At 42.6% G+C, this 22028-nt stretch overlaps 1 protein-coding gene across 1 annotated transcript in view; it reads left to right on the top strand.

Moving 5' to 3' along the window:
• The window catches only part of NCF4 (neutrophil cytosolic factor 4), a 77550-nt gene extending 55981 nt beyond the window's left edge, over positions 1–21569 (top strand). Inside the window, exons 8-11 of the mRNA XM_077452259.1 lie at positions 3631–3729; positions 5947–6077; positions 6165–6230; positions 20075–21569. Of these exons, the coding sequence (XP_077308385.1) occupies positions 3631–3729; positions 5947–6077; positions 6165–6230; positions 20075–20291 (513 nt within the window). The 3' untranslated portion in view covers positions 20292–21569. The remainder of the gene's footprint in view (positions 1–3630; positions 3730–5946; positions 6078–6164; positions 6231–20074) is intronic.
• The last annotated feature ends 459 nt before the right edge of the window (positions 21570–22028 follow it).

Below are 22028 nucleotides of genomic sequence, written 5' to 3'. Positions count from 1 at the left end.
TCCTCGTTCACGATTTCAGGTCCAATTTCAGCCTGAATTTTTGGCTGAATTCGGACCTGAAACAGACCAAAAGCCTCTCAGGGTGAAGATATGAGAACTGGCTCCATAAAGAGCTGGTCACAATCTCCCGCTGTGCAAATTGGATGTGGGGAAACCCACACCCAATTCACACTAGTGTGGACCCAGCCTGAAACTTTATAACCATGAATAAACCAAAATTTATTTTGAAAAAAATATCAAACACCAAAATTCAGTCACCAAGACTCGAGCTGCACATAACAGCCCATTACATCTTTTAAAGTGAAATAAAAGTCTTGTTTTTTGTTTGTTTAGACATAACAAACATGTTATACTTACCTACTCTGTGTTGTGGTTATGCACAGAGCAGCCAAGATCCTCCTATTCTCAGGTCCCTTGCTGATGCTCCTGGCCCCTCCCTCCTGCCGAGTGCCCCCCACAGCAAAACAGCTTGCTGTGGGGCCACTGGAGCCGAGCCGCTGCTTTGTGTGACCATTCAGACATGGAGCCACAACTCGACCCTGTCCCCTCTCTCTTTCCTCATTGGTTCACTAACTTTGATTAACAGCAGCGGGAGCCAATGGCAGTATGAGGGGGGCTACTGCAGACAGAAGGTTTTTTGTCCTAAAGCATAGAATGTATTGAGATAAAAAAAACCTTCTGCCTTTAGACCCACTGTAACTGCACTGTCCACCCACATTAGTGGGCGACAATACCTTCAAAAAAGTATAGCCGCAACAAAGGCAGAGGAGGATGGGATAGCTTGACTTGATTGCAAATCTATCTGCTGAAACCTACCTCAGGGAAAAGTCGTTTAAAAATGATTGTGAATCCTGGTTGGATGACAGGTTTCCTTTAGAAAGTCCATAGTCAATCAAAGTGTGAAAAACAACTAGCTGATCTGCCTAGAAATAGTTGATAGCTGAAATTCTGCCTGGATACAGCAAAGGGGTACCTGAAACAGACAAAAGGAGAGCAACTAAACTTAAACTTAACAGATAAACAACTAAAACTGGCCTTAATTATTATTAACACGGGGGGTGCTAGGGGCTCACAATCCCATAGGGCCACTGTGTAATACATGAATTTCTCAGTGCCTGCTCTGAGGTGGGAGTGCCCACACTAGAAACTCCTTCCTCAGTGCATTCCTTCCCTCCCCACCACTTCGCCCATCACATTAATAGGTGCATGGTTGAGTAGTTATGTACTGGGGTGAGTAGAGCCTGATAAGAAATTGGGAGACTAGTTCCCCATCAGGTCTGATTTATTTTTGATTGACAGAGCACAGAAGTGGGCAGGACTATAGTCACTATTTATTCCAATAGGAGCTTTCAAATCTACCCACAGTCATGCACTGTCAATCAGGAGTAAATCTGACTTGATGGGGAACTAGTCTCTCAGTTGCCCACCCAGTGACAAGTGGTTTCCAAAATGTGGGCATTTCCATATTTAGGAAAGGACATCACCAGTATGCCCAGCACCTTTGTTTTCATTTAGCTCTGGTCTGGGGAATTTCCTAGCCAACAGCTGAATGGGGTCAGGGATATAATACTGTGCAAGAAGATATCAAATTTATGACAGCTTCCCAACACAGACATGGCCTGCATACCTCCTTACGCCATGACAGAGTTTCTCTTAATTACCTTCAGTTTTCTAATCTGAGAACTGGTGGCAATTCTCTAAGAATCTGTCCCTGTCATAGTGACAGTTTCTTAACCACTTAAGCCCCGGACTATTTTGCTGGCCAAAGACCAGAGCACATTTTGGAATTCGGCAATGCGTCGATTCAACTGACAATTGCGCAGCCATGTGATGTGGCTCCCAGACAAAATTGACATCCTTTTTTTCCCACAAATAGAGCTTTCTTTTGGTGGTATTTGATCACCTCTGCGGTTTTTATTTTTTGCGCTATAAACAAAAATAGAGGGACAATTTTGAAAAAAAAACAATTTTTTTAACTTTTTGCTATAAATATCCCCAAAAAATATATAAAAAAACTATTTTTTTTTCCTCAGTTTAGGCCGATACGTATTCTTCTACATATTTTTGGTAAAAAAAATCGCAATAAGCATTTATTGATTGGTTTGCGCAAAAGTTATAGCGTCTACAAAATAGGGGTTAGTTTTATGGCATTTTTATTATTATAATTTTTTTACTAGTAATGGTGGCGATCTGCAATTTTATCGGGACTGTGACATTATGGCGGACACGACTGGCAATTTTGACACATTTTTGGGACCATTGTCATTTTTACAGCAATCAGTGCTATAAAAGTGCACTGATTACTGTAAAAATTACACTGGCAGTGAAGGGGTTAACCACTAGCTGATTGGAAAGGGGTTAAGTGTGTCCTGGGGAGTGGTTCTAACTGTTAGGGGAAGGGACTGTGTGTGACACATCACTGATCATAGCTCCCAATCACAGGGAGCTATGATCAGTGACAGTGTCACTAGGCAGAACGGGGACATGCTTGTTTACATTAGCATCTCCCCGTTCTTCAGCTCCGAGAGGCGATCACGGGTATCCCCGTGGACATCGAGTCTGCGGGACCTGCAATCCTACTCATGGAGCTCCCGGGGGGGTCGTGCGCGCGCCAACGGTGGCGCACGTGACCGCATGGCGGCAAATTCAAAGGGATGTACTTGTACCCCCATTTGCCCAGCCATGCCATTCTGCCAATGTAAATGTACATGCGGCGGTCGGCAAGTGGTTAAAGTGGCAGTAGAAAGAAACACCACATTTGCCACATGTGTTGGTAATGTTACTAACACTGGTGCAACTTCTTGCTGGAATTAGAAGCAGATAGTTCTTTAAAGGTTTGTTCACCTTTACAAAAAACCTGCCTATGCAGGCAAGGGATGTTTGTAGATTAAAGATCTGTAGCTCTGACTAAAGATGAATAACGTTCTTGCTCTAGGTGTAGGCCAAATACATACCTTATAAAGCCTGACTGGAATACTCCCAGGATGTTGCCAAGTACTCTCAGGACGTTGCTAAATGAGGCCTAATCATCACTGCTCAGCTCACCTCCACCATCACAGGAGGGAGCTCTTTCACTGTTTGAAATCCCTTCACATGCTCTTTCTCTCCTTTGATGCAGTAGCTCTGAGCTCAGCATTTGATAGTTCACTCCTGTGGTTGTAGAGGTAAGCAGTGATGACTAGGATTAGGACAGGACTTAGCAATGTCCTGTGAGTATTCCAGACAGGCTTCATAAGGCATGTAAATGGCCTACACCGATAGCAAGGGCATTATTCAACTTTACTCAGAGCTGTGCAGTTTGTTTTTATCTACAGATTCCCCTTATCTGCATAGGCAGTTTTGTGGTAAAGGTGAACTATCCCTTTAAGGAAACTACTGCCAAAAAGCTGTTGTTGGGACTTTGAGTCCCACCAGAGTCTCATTATTTAGTCATAACTGCTCACAAATTCTTGTTTATTAATGCTCAGCAAGGTTGGGGATGCTGAAGGGAACAAGACCATGACCACCAGGCCTATAGCCTGACTGAAGCCATGTTCTAAATTGCCAAACACTAGTAAATGTGTAGATGTACCTTTTACGTGCCAATCCTTAAAGACATGACTTTCTAATACCTCTGTTTATTGCATGCAGGCTTTATTTGACTTTAAAGGAAATGCTGCTCAAGAATTAAACTTCAAGAGCGGAGAACTCATATATCTTCTGAGTCGAGTAAACAAAGACTGGCTGGAGGTGAGAAAAAGCCAGGACTATATGGTTTCATAGAAAAGACCATGTGAAAGACCTTATAAGAGAACTTAAAGTGAAACTATTAGTTTAACATACATGCAGTATTAACAAATGCCAATACTAAAAAAAACAGGTGCTACAAGGTACCTGCTGATTCATTTATATTTTCTTAAAGCCTTCTCAGAATCCCCAGATCCTAGATATATTAGTGTTTCGTTTAATTCACGTTGAACACCCAGATCTCTGGAATTTGCATATCTCTGGGATTTTAATTGAATTTGAACATGTTGAATTTTGGTGCCAACCTATAATTTCTTGTGCATTATTTGACCCTGACCAGCAGCCCATGTGGGAGCTGTAAACCCAGGCCCTCATTACAAGAGTGGAGGCTGAGAACAGCCATAGGGTCAGTATGTTGGAGTCGGTGATACTGAGAAGACTTGGAGAGTTGATTCAATTGTGGAAGGTTAGCGTAGGTGATTTAGTAAGCTGTGCTTAAGTTCTGAGTATTGCAATGGCGGGGTACACACTTCTTTGTGCCCCTTGTTTTCTTTTTAATTAGAAAAACTCAGGTTGATATGAAATTTAGCACATTCAGTCCTCACTTGTGGATTCCCACTGGAATCCTTAAAAAAAAACTAAAATTAAATAAAATTTAAAATGAGTCTGTAATATTTTTTGTAAGAAATGTTAGTTTTTATTGTAAATATGAGATCTCATAGAGAGCAGCAAGTGAGTTAAAAATAAATGCGACTGATAGGAATTTCCTGTATGCCCTTTATATAAATATAAAGCCTAGCATCCTTTTACAAACTAAGTTTAATGGATATATTTGAAAAATAAACATTTTATAGAGATAATTTAAAACTTCCATTTAAAGCTCTGTCCTCTCACCATACGTCAATATAATGCAGGCATCTGTCTATTAGCTATATATTTTGATATGTGTCCACTCTGTGACTCTGTGTATGGGTGGATCTGGTTACTCTGAGCAACCAGACCTTTAGGCAGTCCATTCTGCAACCATAGAAATAATAAAATATATATGGCACAAAGAGATATTTCAGCCCTAATTGGTTAAGGGTACCATACTGTAAGTTAATAAAAGGAATCATAAAAAGTCCATGTTAAAAATCCATTTTAGTAAAGAGGTGTACTATATAGGATATAGTTTAATAGTTAAAAACAATTGGAAACTCACATGTTGAAGTACGCAATGCACTTGTCAGATATAGTGTCCTGACATTGCCTTTTGTCTATCTGACAAGTGCATTGCATACTTTACGTGCGAGTTACCAATTGTTTTTAACTATTAAAGGTTTTGCTAATGCTGCACTTAATTGGCGCTCTCTTGTGTTTTCTCCTTCTTCAACCATGCACATCCACAATGTTTCAGTAGACACCCCATTACTAAATATGAGGTGGTACCTGATGAGATTAGTTTATAATATATATGATATATTGTATATTATATGTGTGTGTATAATATGATATATTATACTGTATATGTGTGTGTGTTTATCCCTTTATCTATCATCAATTATGAGTATGATATAATATTAAACAAAATTCTTTACTACAATGGATCTCTTGCAAGGCCAGCACTCGTTTCCTGTGATCAAGTGCCTTGAATAAATAGTGGTAAGCTCTTTCCATAGGTAGCCACAATTACAGTTACTGCTAGTCTGGTAATCAAAGCTGACCTAGCCACCAATTTAATAGCTAGTTAACAAGTTAATGTATACGGTAGCGTTATTCTACTGCAGTGGTTCTCAAGTACCCCCAACAGGCCATGTTTGCAGGTTTTCCTTTATCTTGCACAGGTGCTTTAAATCAGAGTCAATGGCTTGGTATTTTGGACAGCTAATTTATCTAAGAGAAAGTACCAAAACATGGCTTGTTGGGGGTACTTGAGGACAGGGTTGAGAATCACTGCTCTACGGTACAATGGCAGACTATTACGATTGCTGTTTTTTGGTTGTTGGACCTGTTGCAAAATCTCTGTACAACGTAGCTGATACATCCATTGAGTAGAAAAAAGGGCGGTTCCTAGCACTACAGACAAGGGGCAGATAACTCCCCACTGTCTTTTTCTGGGCATCTAAGCCTATTCATACTGTAGCTGTTAGACACAACTTAGTAAAATAATAATCAATCATATATCAGATGATAATTGAGTGCTGTCATATACTTCACTCATAACTTTCTTCTGGTTTCCAGGGTACAGTGGCTGATCGAGTAGGTATTTTCCCACAATCCTTTGTAAGAATCATCAAAGATCTACCAGAAGAGAAGTTTCCAGTGAGCTGGCTGCGTTGCTATTTTCACGATTATGACAGGTGTCACATCAGGTAACTATAGTAAGGGGTGATGCAGCAATGACCTTCCACATCTTAGCAATGCTAAAGATATTACTTATGCATTCCTTTCTTTCATAGAGATATCTCCTTAGAAGAAGATGTGAAGAAACTTCCCACTTACAATGAGCTGCTGGAGCTAATAAGGTAAAATCCAACCTTAGGTTATTCAGAAGAGTTGTTTAATAGAGTTGTTTAACAGAGTAATGAGACCTTTACATTGATTGTGATGGCTGCCATCAGATTGGCTGTGGGAATTAATTGGTAGTTTGGTTCAGTGCAGACATTACTGGAAAGGGGCATTTCCCATAGCTGAAAAAGGTCACTGCTTTAAACGCAGGTCTTCCTGCACAAGGCAGAGGTTTGCTGCATTGGTATTTTTAGCAAAGACGAGAATCAATACCAACTGGATTTAATAAAATTCTTGAAATTTTCAGAAATACTTAATAAATCATCAGCAATGCCATTAAAGAGGACCTGTCAGCTAAAAGGGAAAATGTATGTCCAAATTGCCATTTTCCCACATTCGTTAACCCTTTGTTTTTCCTAGGCACATTCCATATATCATATAGCTATAGCAAATGTTTTTTTCTTAGTTTTGGATAGATTGGGAAACGATTGGAACTACTGACAATGTTTTATAGCTGTCTGTGTTCCTATTTTGGAAATTTTGTCTCCCTTCTTGCCTTTTAACAGGTGTCAGACAGATCAGGAAAAAGGGGTATATCTCAATAAAAGGGGCACAGGAAGCCTTTGCAGTGGTGAAACCCCGCCTACGCACTGTGGGTCTCTCCTACGCCATGCTTTTCCTTGTAAGCTGCGTGTTATCGATGATGGCAAAGCTCACTTCTACACCAATCCTAAGGAAGCCATGGTGTGGCTAAATGATCATTATGAAACTGACATGTTTTGTGCACCTGCGCTTTGTCAAAGGACTTTGACAAAGCGCAGGTGCGCAAAACATGTCAGTCACGGTCGCCACGGCAACTGACTGAGCGTGCGGACCACCTGACTGAGTTCCGGTGTTCGAGCGTTTGATCTTCCGGGGCCTTCGCTGAGTTCCTTCCGATGTCTGGGCGTACAGCAACCAAAGGACGCTGTATATCGTCTCCCAGGAGGGACCTTAGTGTAGGAAGTGGTGAATGCATGTGTTTCCCTGCTCATCGGATATCTGACTGACCATCAGATAAGTGGTAGCTTCAGCGCCCCCTCATGCTCGCACCGATCCCCAGCTTTGTGTACCAGCAAGCCCCCTGTGGTCTGGATCATGATGAATGATGGTTATCAACATGAATTAACCCCTTGTCTTCATCTCTAAAGGCGATACTGCTATTATATAACTTTGTTATATTCCAGAAATGAGCATTTTCATCTGCATCTGACTGTTAATTGTTTAGATTTTTTTGCATCTGTGCATTATTTTAAATTATTTTACATTAAATGGATGTTTTTTACACCAATTGATTTCTTATCTGGTTCCACTGAGCGCTGTTTGATTTATATGACTCCCAGTGGTCTCGGACACATGCTACTTACCTAGGGGTGGATCTCCTTCTTCTTCCAGTCTCAGACCAGAGTGTGTGGCGCCTGAATTCCCACTGGTTTGGAGGATGAGATATTACAGGGGGAATATAAGAAGGGTATAGTGGAATACTGGAATACGAACTGGGCACGGTGGACCTGCTTACGGAATGGGAGGCCTTTAAGAGCACGTTGCAGGGTACTTTTATGTCCATTACTGGCATTCTACGTAAAAATACCCAACAACATACTGTGGAATTAGAGGCAGCTATGACCTCTGCTGAAACTGCTTATGCTTCTGAACCTACTCAAGCTAACAGGGATACTTGGTTGCAATGTTGTAGGGGATATGAGCTCCTTACTGGACCTCACAAAAAACACAAGTTACACACCACCCAAAAAATCTTTTGAACATGTTAACAAGGCTGGTCGCCTGTTAGCTTATTTGACTGGACCTGAACACTCCCCTATTTTAATCCCTTGGATTATGACTGCACAGGGACAGATTAGTGACACTCATAGGGATATAATGAAGACATTTCTGGACTTTTATAAAGACCTGTACTCATCCAGAGCAGAATACACTGACTCCCAACTAAATGACTACCTGGCCCAGATATCTATCCCCTCCCTTTCAGCTGAAAGCTGTAGAGACTTAGAGGAGTCTCTCTCTGTTGAGGAAATCACAATGGCCATTTCGCAACTACCGGTACATAAGACACTGGGCTTAGATGGCTTTCCTGCTGAGTGATATTCCCAGTTTCAGCACTTAATATGCCAGGTTGGCTTTGGCCAATTATGGCTCAGGGGGTTTAGTACACACCCCACACTATATAAGGCCACCTGCGTGGCGGCCTTGTGTAGTGTGTTGCGCCGGCGGAGAGAGATAGACAGAGAGATAGTGTCATTTGATTTAAGTTAGATAGAGCAGGCAGGCGAGTCAGTTAGCTGCAGTTACAGTGTATGGAGGATATATATATGCATCCTAGGGGTTGTGTGTGTGTGTGTGTATATATATATATATATCTATATATATATACACTGTATTCAGTTTAGCTAGATCCGTTCTTGTTATTTTCTTCCTAATATACTAACAGACAGGCAGGTGATTGTGGTAGCTGCAGTATTTACAGTTAGTGTACTGTGTTCTTGGCACAGTGTGCACCTAAAGCTACCTGAAGACAATTTCTGGTGTTCTTCTAATCCTATTAATACCACAGGTAGGCAGCTGCAGTATTTACAGTTATTGTACTGTGACCTCTGCACAGTGTGCACCTAAAGCTACCTGAAGACAATTGCTGTTGTTCTTCTGATCCTATTAATACCACAGGCAGGCAGCTGCAGTATTTACAGTTAGTGTACTGTGTCCTTAGCACAGTGTGCACCTAAAGCTACCTGAAGACAATTGCAGGTGTTCTTCTGATCCTATTAATACCACAGGCAGACAGCTACCGTATTTACAGTTAGTGTACTGTGTCTGCTGCACAGTGTACACCTAAAGCTACCTGAAGACAATTGCTGGTGTTCTTCTTATCCTATTAATATCACAGGCAGGCAGCTGCAGTATTTAGAGTTAGTGTACTGTGTTCTTTGCACAGTGTGCCCCTAAAGCTACCTGAAGACAAGTGCTGGCGTTCTCATATTAATAATACTACAGGCAGGCAGTTGATTCTGCTAGCTGCTGTATATATATATATATATATATATATATACATCCCAGCTTTGTGCAGCTACATCTCACTGCAGGCCATTGGTATGTCTGGAAGGCCAACAAGGAGAGGCAGACAGTCACAAGCCAATAAAAGAGGGCAAGCAGGCTCTGTGTCTAGAGGGAACGGTGCTGGTTGTGGACACAGTGCATCGTCATCAGCACGTGGCCATGGGACAGGCTTGCCCTTTTTTCGGCAGATGGCTGCGTTGAGCCGCAACATGCCGAAGACTTGGTAGAGTGGGCAGCACACCGACTGCATCACACCGCAGAGCTCCGCATGTGCAGGGTGCATCAGATCACACCGCTGCTATTTGCAATATATGTCTCAAGCGTACCTAGTGTGGCCAAAACATCATCCACTTGGGCAGCACATGCTTGACCAGACATATGTCAACCTGCCAAGCAGTTCATTGGAAGGCGTACCTAAAAGACCCACATCAAAGAATAAAGCGGACCTCTCCTTGCTCCTCATCAGCTGGGATCTCTAACCCCACTATACCTTCAGTCCTCTCTGAAACCTGCACTGAGAGGAATGAAGGCGTAGAATTCCGTGTGTCACAGCCAAGTACTTGCGGGCAATCTGCTATCGGTACAGCGATGTCAGATTGTACCAGGCAAATTTCCCTTTGAACAAAAAAATCCACCTATATAAATGGGATTATAAGTGACCACCAACACCACACACAAATCAAAAACATGAATATTTTATTAACAAATACAGAACAAAAGATACACATAAATACATTAAAACCAGAGGGACCAATAAGCAAACAGTGTCCCAATGGTGTAGCAAAATGTTATAAACACATAATTACATTAAAAAAAAAACAACCAATAAATATTAATCATACTCTAAGCTGATGACCCCACACCCGACGCGTTTCTAGTTGATGAAAACTTTCCTCAGGGGTGAAGAGCAAAAAGTTGGGTGGTAAGTTGATAATTCTGAGATATTAAAGATAGATGTATTGGGACCATTCCATACAAATGCCTGTCATTGGTTTGTGTGGCTTTGTCCCAGAGTGGTATTTGGCCATGACTACTTCCCTTTAGGTCCACCCTTCCCAATCTTCTGTGTAATGAAAAAACGGGTTGCACAAATCTGTAGGTGCCTCAATTCTCATATACAAAAGGTTTTACTCAAAATAAGCAAAAATCCTCAATAGGTTCAAGATTTGCAAAGAGAATGTGCCCGCAGGAGAGACTGAAGCCAGGGGCTCGGCAATGCGGCCCATAGATTAATTGACAAGTCACAGAGTGTTTCCATGTATGTGGCAAAGGACATGGTTCCCTGTTTGGCTTACGTCCTTAACTTGGTGGTGCAGCGGTTCTTGGGCAGGTACCTGGGCTTACAGGATGTCCTGAGGCAGGCCAGGAAAGTCTGTGTGCATTTCCGCCAGTCATATAATGCCAGTGCTCGGCTAGCTGACCTCCAAAAGGAATTTAACCTGCCCAAGAACCGCCTAATCTGTGACATGCCCACCAGGTGGAACACAACGTTGGCCATGCTGCAGTGGCTGCACAGGCAGCAGAGGGCCATCAATGAGTACCTGTACGACTATGGCACCAGGACAGGGTCAGGGGAGCTTGTTTTTTTCCCCCCACACCAGTGGGCTATGATCAGGGATGCATGCACTGTCCTGTCACCATTTGAGAAGGCCACAAGGATGGTGATCAGTGACAGTGCATTCATCAGTGACACTGTCCCTGTTGTCCATCTGTTGGAGCACACACAGCATGGAATAATGGACAGGGCACTTGAGGCAGAACAGAGGCAGGAAGAGGAGGACTTCCTTACCTCTCAAGGCCTCCTTTATCCAGACAGTGTTCCTGCTGGCCCGCGGATCACACAGGAAGAGGATGAGGAGGAGGATTGTGTCAGCATGGAGGTGGAGCCTAGCACTTAGCATCAGCAGTAGTCTTCAAGGGATCATTTACAGTCCCAAGAAACCCATGGACTTGTACATGGCTAGGAGGAGGTGGCTGCAGATCATGTCGTCCTTAGTGACCCAGAGGACTCCGGACCGAATGCCTCAGCTAACCTATGCTGCATGGCCTCCCTGATCCTGCAAAGCCTGCAGAAGGATCCTCGTATTCGTGGTATCAAGGAGAGAGGGATCATTACTGGCTGGCAACCCTCCTTGACCACATTACAAGGGTAAGGTTGCGGGCCTTATCTTGCCGTCGCAGACGGAGCAGAGGATGAAACATCTTCGGGAGGCCTTGCAGAAAGGTTTGTGCAACACGTTTCCAGAGCCTGGGAGGTTACAAACTCCTGGTCCTGGACAACGTGTTGCTGAGGCTTCGGTCAGTCACAGAAGGAGCAACCATTGCCAGCGTCTGATTTCCTAGTGCCGAAATACCTAGTGGCAAGATCAGACTTGGACACCTTTCCCACCGAAAATCCTCCAAAAATCCTCTGGGTTACTGGGTCTTGAGGATGGATCACTGGCCAGAGCTTGCACAGTATGCAATTGAGCTTCTGGCCTGACCTGCATCCAGCGTTCTTTCATGCTGCTGGAGGCTTTGTAACCGATCACAGGGTGCACCTGTCCACCGACACGGTCGATCGACTGACCTTCATAAAAATGACTTAGTCTTGGATCACCACCAGCTACCAAGCACCTGATGCTGATGTAACCGAATATTTCTTTTTGAAATGTCAGATCCCCTCAAGACTGTCTATGCTGATGCTGAGTGACTATCCTGTTATGCTGAGTGACTATCCTCTTCCTTCTCAATGATCATGCTGATAGCTTGCAAGAACATTTTTGGTTCTGGGTGCTGCCACCAGTGGCTAAGGTCCAATTTAGCAAGGGGTTTTAACAGGGGTAAGTAATTATAATTTTTGATGCAATATTTTGCAGGAGGTTTCGTTGCTGCACTCAACTAGAGTATCTGTGAGGGGTTGCAGTGTTGTGGGACCAGCACCAGTGCCTAAGGCCCAATTTTCCTGCCCCTGTTTAACAGGGGCGTGTAATTAAAATGTTTGATGCAATACTTTGCAGCAGGGCTCATTCCTGCACTTCCACTAGAGTATCTGTGAGGGGTTGCAGTGTTGTGGCACCAGTGCCTAAGGCCCAATTTTTCTGCCCCTGTTTAACAGGGACATATGATTACAATTCTTGATCTAATATTTCACAGCAGGGCCCATTCCTGCGCCCACCAAGAGTAACTGTGTGAGCTTACAGTGTTGTGGCAACACCACCACCACCAAATGCCCAATTTTTCTGCCCCTGTTCAACAGGTACATATAATTACAATTCTTGATATAATATTTCACAGCTCCCACCAAGAGTAACTGTGAGAACTTACAGTGTTGTGGCACCAGCACCACCACCAAAGGCCCAATTTTTCTACCACTGTTCAACAATGGCATGTAATTACAATTCTTGATATAATAGTTCACAGCAGGGCATTCTAGCACCCACCAAGAGTAACTGTGAGGGCTTACAGTGTTGTGGTAACACCAATACCTAAGGCCCAAATTTCTGCAGAGTATATAGGGCAGGCCCCTACTTTCAAACATCCAACTTACAAACGACTCCTACTTGCAAACGGAAGGAGACAACAGCAAGTGAGATGAAATCTACCCCTAGGAAGGGAAATTCTCTCCTGTAAGAGTTAATATGGGAAAAACGTGTCTCCTCTCCACTGATGCTTTATCACCAATCCTTGTTTCACTAAAAACCCCAAATTTTCAAAAAACATTTGTCATTGGGACAGAAAGTGAAATCTTTTGAAGAGGTGCACAGACACCAAAACAAATGTTACAGGGGTGATAACCCTTCCCTATGTTTTTCCAAAAAGCTTAAAGCGGGAGTCCACCGGGACTCCGCGTTTTTTTTTTTTTTTTAAAGCCAGCAGCTACAAATACTGCAGCTGCTGACTTTTAAAATAGTGACACTTACCTGTCCAGCGCGCCCGCGATGTCGGCACCTGAAGCCGATCTCTAGGTCGTCTGTCGGGTCCTGCCGCCGCCATCTTGGGTATGGGAATCAGGAAATGGAGCCTTTCGGCTTCATTTCCCGGTTCCCTACTGCGCATGCGCGAATCGCGCTGCGCAATAAGGACGCTCCCCGCTGCCTCTGGGATCTGTGTGTTTCCCAGCAGGCAGCGGGGCACTTGCGGGAAGGGGCGGGCACTTGCGGAAAGGGGCGTAAGTTACGCCCCTTTCCACAGAGAGCTATCCCGGAAGTGGGTGCAGTTACCTGGATTATCCAGGTAACTGCACCCCCCTCCCCCCTGAAAGGTGCCGATTGTGGCACCGGAGGGGGGGAGGGTTCCCGATGAGCGGAAGGTCCACTTTAGGGTGGACCTCCGCTTTAAAAATAAATTTTTTGTCTTGAGTTACACTTTTAAAATGTACCAGTTGAAAATTGCAAACAGATTCCACTTAACAACAAACCTACAGTCCCTGTCTTGTTTGCACCGCCTATATACTCCTGTTCTGAGTATATAGGGCCTGGGGGCCCCACGCCTTTCCTTTTTTTAATATGGGTATGGGTTCCCCTTAATATCCATACAAGACCCAAAGGGGCTGATAATGGGCAGGGGGGCTACCTATGCCATTTTTTTCACAGGCATACTATAGACACCCCCCAGGTAGAATATTTATAGGGATATTTCACTTTTTTTTTCACTTTAAGCATCATTAAAATCACTGCTCCTGAAAAAACGGACGTGTTTAAAACTTTTTTTTGCATTGATACATGTCCCCTGGGGCAGGACCCAGGTCCTCAAACCCTTTTTAGGACAATAACTTGCATATTAGCCTTTAAAATTAGCACTTTTGATTCTAAACATTTGAGTCCCTTAGACTTTAACGGGGTTCTAAAGTTTGCGCAAACTTTTGGTCCGTTCGCAGGTTCTGTGAACCCCCCAAAGATTACATATATTTTTTTAGCAGAGACCCTGGAGAATAAAATGGTGGTTGTTTCAATATTTTATGTCACACTGTATTTGCGCAGCAGTCTTTCAAATGCAATTTTTTGGGAAAAATACACACTTAAGTACACAAGTAAGTATATCCACACTCGTTCATAGGCGAGTTACTGGGTAAAAGTGACCCTGTGGTTATATGGTTGTGTTAAAGTGACCCTATCACCTATCTAAAGCTTCCTTCAAACAAAACACTTTTAATGGTGTATTTAACAGACCGGGGGGGGGGGGGGGGGTAAATAGGAAGTTTATTGTTTGAGTTTATCATTACTTTCAGTACATTATTCTTTGCACTTCAGGTGTTTGGGCTGGAAGAGTTGGTAGCCTGTACAATGAATCAGTCACCAGGGATTGTAGCAGGTGACATAAGGAGTATAACTTATTGAGATTGTTGGAGGTGGGGTATTGGCAGTTGCAAGATGCAGATCTCCAGATTCCAAACCAGTGATGTCCCCTTCATTTGACTATATAGCCATTACTGTGCTGTATAGTTGTGCAGAATGTCTGATTCACAAATGGCTGAAAATAAAGATTTGGCTGTCCTAACAGATAACGCCACTTTTACTCATGCCGGTGATGCGAGAGACTCCCAGTCTTTTGTATTTGAGGGAGATTGGGCTGCACAGACCCCAACCCTTGTGCAAGATTATACATCTGAGCTGAGATGTTTTTCTGGCTGTGCAGAGTTATAACTCTTCACCGAGGACACTCACTACCCAGTTCCAGCACCTAAGGGAGGACATGTCACTTATTCACCACGATATACAAAAAGTGCGTGGACATACCTCAGCGTTAGAGGGAAGCTCGAGCTCCATGGAGGGTGAGTTGGGCCCAGCTAAGAGAGATATTAAAGTGGTTGTTAAGCCACTTGTATAAAAAGCTCCCATCCCCTCAGTATTAGAAAAATAGTTCCCCTGTGTCTGTGTTATATCATAAATATGCTTGTCTATACTGATATACACACACAACGTTTTCCTGCGATGATGTGACTCCTTGGCTCTGTCTCTCCTCTCTCCTCTCCTCCCTGGCTGATGTCAGCGCCAGTGCCCGGCCCCACCCACTGAAACTGTGAGCTGGGCAGAGGAGAGGAAAGGGAGGAGGCAACTGTTCGCAGGAAGACAGTTAGTTATCAGTACAGAATAGCATATTTATGATATAACACAGACACAGGGGAACTTATTGTTCTAATACAGATGCATTTAATGTTAAGTATGAAAGCAGCAGGAGTGGGGGAGGGGGGAGGATGGAGGAGAGGACACAGGAGGCATGTACGCTGACAATGGTGTTAGAGCTCAGCAGCCCTGATATATTGTGGTCAGCGTACGGGGAGGGGGGGGGGGCATAGCCAGGCAGGATCAGCCAGGTATTACAGGTAAAACAGGGGGTCAAATGACACAGCACAAGCGCTCTGCTGTATAACATTCTTTTAGGGAACAGGATCTGTTTTTTTTTTGGGTTAACAAACGCTTTAATGCTGCCAGTCTACTTGTCCAATGCCACGCTAACCATATAGACCAGGGATATGCAATTAGCGGACCTCCAGCTGTTGCAGAACTACAATTCCCATGAGGCATAGCAAGACTCTTAGAGCCACAAGCATGACAGCTAGAGGAAGAGGCATGATGGGACTTGTAGTTTAGCAACAGCTGGAGGTCCGCTAATTGCATATCAATGATATAGACAATATGGAAAACAGACCACAACAGCAACAATGTTAGAATGGCCCTGCCTGAGAGAATTGAAGGGCGAAATCCAAATTCATATATTGAGCAATGGTTGTTTATTTACCTTTTAATGGAAGAACTTTACACCGTTCTTCGTGGTGGAAAGGGCACAACATTTTCCTCCCTGTGCACTCCCTCCTGGGAATAATCCACATTCTTTTATCCTAAAGCTACTTCATTACAAAGATAATAAAAAAAATCCTTGCCATGGCTCGCACTAAAGGGCTGGTTGAGCTAAACAGATCAAAAATATCCCTTTTCCCAGATTTCTCTGTAGAAGTACAGAAGTTACGAGCCCAATATGACGATAGGAAACATCACTCAAATGAATATGCAATGCTGTACCAAGCTAAGATGTCTGTCGTGGCAAAAGGGTAAACCCACTTTTTCGATACCCCTAAGCCCTTGTACACACAGTCGGAGAATCCGTCCGAATGTGTCCTATCGGACCGTGTTGTCAGATAATCCGACTGTATGTGGTATGCATCGAACTGATTCCGTCGGAATATCCGTCGGACCCAATTTTCCAACTTGTTGGAAATATTTCCCGACCAACTGGGCCGGTCGGACATACTCCGATCATGTGTAGAGAATTTTGATCGTACCAAGTGCCACGCATGCTCAGATCAAATTCCTACATCAAAGCTATTGGCTACTAGCCTGAATGTAGTCCTATCATAATGAAATTACGTCATCACGTTCTGAAAGATCGGATTTTTCGACAACTTTGTCCAACCGTGTGTATGCAACAGTTTCGGACAAGATCCGATGGACAAAATCCGACGGACAAAATCCGACAGATTTGGTTGTCGAAATCTCTGACTGCGTGTACAGGGGCTAAGAGTGCTGCTCAATGGCTGGAACACCATAGTGAAAATACAGGTCACCTGTTAGCTGTTATTGCCAGCTCCCAAAACCAACCTAATTAAATTGCTTCTATTACTAATGCTTCAGATATATTTCCTCATGATCCCATCAAGATTTCAAAGGTCTTCCATTCTTTTTACAGTAATTTATACTGCAGTAAAGTGCAGGATCTTCCACAACAGCTGATTGATTTCTTAAGCCCCCTTTGGTTGCCAGTTTTGATGGCAGCAGACAGGAAGTTCTTGAACCCTCCCATTACATTTGAGGAATTGAGTAAGGCAGCAGATGAGGCCCCACTAATAAAGCATCAGGTCTGGATGGCCTCCCATCTGAAATTTATAAAACATATGGTGAAATTTTGTTACCGGAACTCTTAACAGTTCTGAATTCAGGTTATGAGCTTCTTGGTCCTCAAATCTATAAACATGGCAGGTGTTCTGTCCTCGCTACACGTTACCCTGTGTGTAATTCCACATGCAGCAAAACCCTCCTATTCTGCAATAAGCCATACTGAGTTTGATCTTGAAGCTTTATTAACACAACAGGGTGGGTGAAACTATTAGGAAAAAACTGATAAACAGTACATATAAAAGTATATGAAATATACATAAGATGCACTAGACAATTAAGCTGCACATCATAGTAAATGATTCATACCAGTGATGCTGCCATTAGCGGATGTAAAGAGATGCAAGTTCCAATCCATCCAACACTGCTCTGCTGGTTCCTCCTCTCTAGTCTCTAAGATGGAGTCTGAGCTCCCAGGATGCACTTATTTTATTTTCATAGACTGAAATATATTGGGAACTTTTGTTAAAGCTGAACAGTTTCTAAGATCTGCAAAAACAGTAAATTTACAATCTTGTAGTCAAATCTGATATTGCAGGCAGAACAACTTAATTAATATCCTGCTTGAGGCAGAACAGCAGGTATCATTGTTCTCCTGAAACCAGGAAATGATAGTTCACACCTGGAATCCTATCGCCTATCTCCCTTTTAAAACTGTAATCGGCCCCTTTCACACAGCAGACTGTTTAGTTCCGCCTGTCAGTTTTTTAGGCAGACCTGAATGGACGCCCCATACAGGTCTATGGAGTGATGGATGTCAGCAGTGACATGTCCGCTAACATCCGACCCGCTGCGATCTGCTAAAGTGTGATGGATGGAAACCCTACTTTTCCATCCATCTGGTGGATCGGATGAAAACAGACTCTACGGTCCGTCTTCATCCGATCCCCCATAGAGGAGAGCGGCGCTCTGACAGGTCTGTCCCTGTCATCTGCCTGCTCAGTGGGGATCGACGAAGCAATCCCCTGCTGAGCAAAGCAGAGCCCGTACACAGACACATCCGTGTGAAAGAGTCCTGAGAGTTCAGAGAGTGCCAATAGGAACTGCAAAAAATGTAAAAGCATATTTATAAAGCATTGAATGTGGCATTCATTTTGCAACCATTGTTGGTGAACACTGTACAGTGAAACAAATTCACCTTGGAGATTAACCTGCAGTGACTGTTTTTTTAAAATCACACTTACTGATTCTTAAATATGCCCCTTAGTGTGATCGAAGTCTATATAGAGTATATATATAAAGTTGATAAACAAAATGTGTTGTGCTCTTCTGGCTAATAACGAACGAATGGGACCTTGCACTAAAATGGCAGGTCTGCATATACTGTCCGGTTCCTCTCCCCTTTAAAAATCATTCAATGTTACTAGATGCAAAGTGCATTGGGAGCCAACTTGGCTCCACATCCTATTCACATGCATGCAATTTCTAAGTTTCAAGGTATTATTGCTGCTCAGGATTGAAGATATTGTACTTTCACATTCCTCGCTATATATATATATATATATATATATATATATATATATATATATATATATATATTACTGTCCCTGGATAGGGGCAAGTATGGTGGACAGAATTTTTATCACAGTATGATTGGCACGTTGTAAATGATTCAGTTTTTATCATTGGCAAATCCATTTATGTGTTTTTGATATAATCAATTTTGACTTTTTGTACTTGCACAGTGGGCTGTGTATTTCTCCCTTTTTCCTATCCCCAAAGTCGGTTAAGCGCAAATAGGGATTTATTATGAGTTTTTGATGCTATGATACAGAGAGCTCCCACTCCAATCCTTTTCCCCCTCTTTCCCCTTTTTGAAGTTTTAAACATAAAGGGGTTTATTTATATATTTATAGATGTATTCATAACTGGCATTAGCAGGGTTTTGCACCTTGAGGGATCCTTATTTTTAGTTCTCAGTATGTGATCTCTGCATTGTGCTGCAATTAAAATGATACAAGTAATAATAATAATAATAGTAACAGTGAAAGACTAATTAGATGTAGAGGAAACACACATATTCGTGTTCATAAAATGTATTGTCATAGTATGAATACATTGTTAGCATACATATCAATATCCAGAGGTGACTGGTGCTCAAATTTCTTGGGGGGGGGTCAGCCCGAAACCCCCACCCAGCCATCCATCGGACCACCACCAAACCCACCTCCCTCCCTCCCCCCCTCCATTACTCGATCAGTTGCCACTACCAGGCCAACCCCCCATCAATTGCTGCTATGCTTGCTCGCCCATTGCCCACCGGCCTCGCACTTACCTTCATCTCTGTATCTCTCTTCCCGAGCCCTGAGTCCCGGTGGTCTCCTCCTAGCCAATCAGGAGTCCTGGAATTTGGCCAATTAGGGCTCAGGACCAGCTTCCCAATTGGCAGAGAGGAGAAACAGGAAGACATTAGCAAATATTAATTTGCTAATGTCACACAACTGAGTGGGCTCCGGGAGCAGTGCTCTGCGCCCGAGCTACCATATTTTTAAGCCAATTACAGCCTCAGACTCTAATCATGTGCTTCCAAAAAAAACTGTTGAAATCTATGTGTCAGGCACCCTGCATGTAGATTAGGGGCCGGGCGCATGGATTGGGGGGTATATTCTTTAATATACACTTTTTTAATTTTGGATTATGGGAACGATTTAGATGGCATGCCAAGCAGATATATACTTTGACAACAAATGACACTTTACTAGATGGAAAAGGATGTCTGAGAAGACTTGAGTCTTGTTTTGATCCTTTGTGGCCCCCTGTGTCCTGCCTGTTTGCTTATCACTATTGCTGTGAAAGTAAAAAAAATAAAAAAAAATCTGGAACAATTTCATAAGACTTTTTCTCTGTGTAATCATATTTTTAATTCTGCTTTCTATCAGAACTCAATTCCCTGGGATTGACGTGGCCCTGAATATGAAAGATGCAGATGGTGACCTAATTCGCATTTTGGACAACAGTGATATGGAGCTTCTTTATACAAGAGGAAAGAAAAAGACTCACAAAGAAAACTTCTTCTCCTGGGAGTTACATGTAACACACTGTGAGGACCTGGATATGTACAGTAATAGAGCCGGAGAAAATAGTCATACAACATAGTCAAAGAATACAATACATTGTATGCAAGGACAGTGACAAAGGACACCGGTCCAGCAAGGAAAAAGGAACAAGACGTGACGGAAGAGGCTTTCTTTTTTAAGAATGCCACTGTGTGCAAATGTGTAAGGTCGGTGTGCATACTGAACTAACACATACAATTCAGGAGGAGAAACTGCTGCCTCGCACCAGAATCCATCTGCTTTTCATTTTATTGGCAGAAGCATCATCAATCATAGGCAGCTCCTGGGGCATTACAGATGTCTTCAAAACCCCTCAAGAGCAGAAAAAAAATGACAGATGTTATTAATTATATTTTTTTATTTTCTTCTCTGTCATCTTCTCCTTCTTCCTTTCCTTCCGCCCTGTCTTTTCTTCCCTTTATTTCTTCTTGTTTTTTCTTCCTTTCGTTTTTATCTTTCCTTTTTGACCTCCCTTCCTTTCTCTTCTTTCTTCCCTTTATAGGCAGGTGCATAATCAATCATAGGCAGCTTCTGGGGCTTTACAGATAAATGTATTTAACACTTCTCAATAGCAGGAACAAAATGACATATGCCATTTGATTTTTCTTTGCCTCTCATCTCTTATCATTTCCTTTCTCTTTCCTCCCAATTCCTTTTATTTTGTTCCCTCTTTATTTTCATTCTATATTCCTTTGTCTAAGCTTATGCTTTTGATTTGATTAGCTATGCCTTTTTGACATTTTCTGCCCTATTTCTTGCTTTATATTTGACTGTCAGGTCCGTCCTTCCTTCCTTCCTTCCTTCCTTCCTTCCTTCCTTCCTTCCTTTCTTCCTTCCGTCCTTCCTTCCTTCCTTCCTTTCTTCCTTCCTTCCTTCCTTCCTTCCTTCCTTCCTTCCTTCTTCTGCTTCATCTCTCTCTCTACCCAGTCTACCATTATCTTGCTCTCCCTGTCTTCCTCATTTACTTTTTCTGTTTATCTCTCCCTCAGTCCCATATCACTTCCTTTCGCATTTCATACAAGGCATACCTAGCTCCTTGTTTTCCATGCTGTCAGTATATTAATTTTTAAATGAAAACTTCATTAAACATCGGCTATAAGATATATGCTTAAGGAATATTCTTCATGGTGATTTGATTCACAATCTGTTGTACATTTTTTTATTGACACTGAGCCATACATAGACTTAATGGAGGAAATATGTCCCGTGTGAGCACAGTGATGGGAGACTTTGTTGTAGGGAAAACAGGACTTGTTTTTACTGTATTTCCCTTTGATTTTTGAAGCCTATATTTAAAAAAAATAAAGTTATAAAAATATGCATTTCTATTTATAAATGATTGGTAAATAAATACATTTCATGGAATGAATGCTAAATATTTGCAGCCCTGTTATCAAAATGATTTTTGAAACATGTGTATGCATGTTAAAGTGGAAGTAAACCCTCCTATCGTTTTCAGCCAAGGAAGCTGCCATCTTGGCCTCCCTTTAATCTTTAACTGCCATGAAGCTGCACATGTGATCAGTTATCACACCAGCCATTGGATGGTTTGACAGTTTGGTTGAGAGCACAACCAATGTGACAGTTAACATTTCCGGCATGCCAGGAATGTAACTGTTTTTTCAAACTGTTAGATCGATGGGTTTACTTCCGCTTTAAGCATTTCTGAATAGCAGTAGAAATACCTTCTTTGTAGCCGAATAGGCAACATTTTGGGTGTTTGTTCAAATGCCTGGACAGCCAAACTTCAGCCTGAACCTCGATTCAGTCTAAACCG

The sequence above is a fragment of the Lithobates pipiens genome, unplaced genomic scaffold (genome assembly GCF_037356315.1).
Source record: "Lithobates pipiens isolate NorthernLeopardFrog02 unplaced genomic scaffold, aLitPip1_a1.2 Scaffold_23, whole genome shotgun sequence".
NCBI classification, from domain to species: Eukaryota; Metazoa; Chordata; class Amphibia; order Anura; family Ranidae; genus Lithobates; species Lithobates pipiens.
This window is presented reverse-complemented; position numbering and strand designations above follow the sequence as displayed.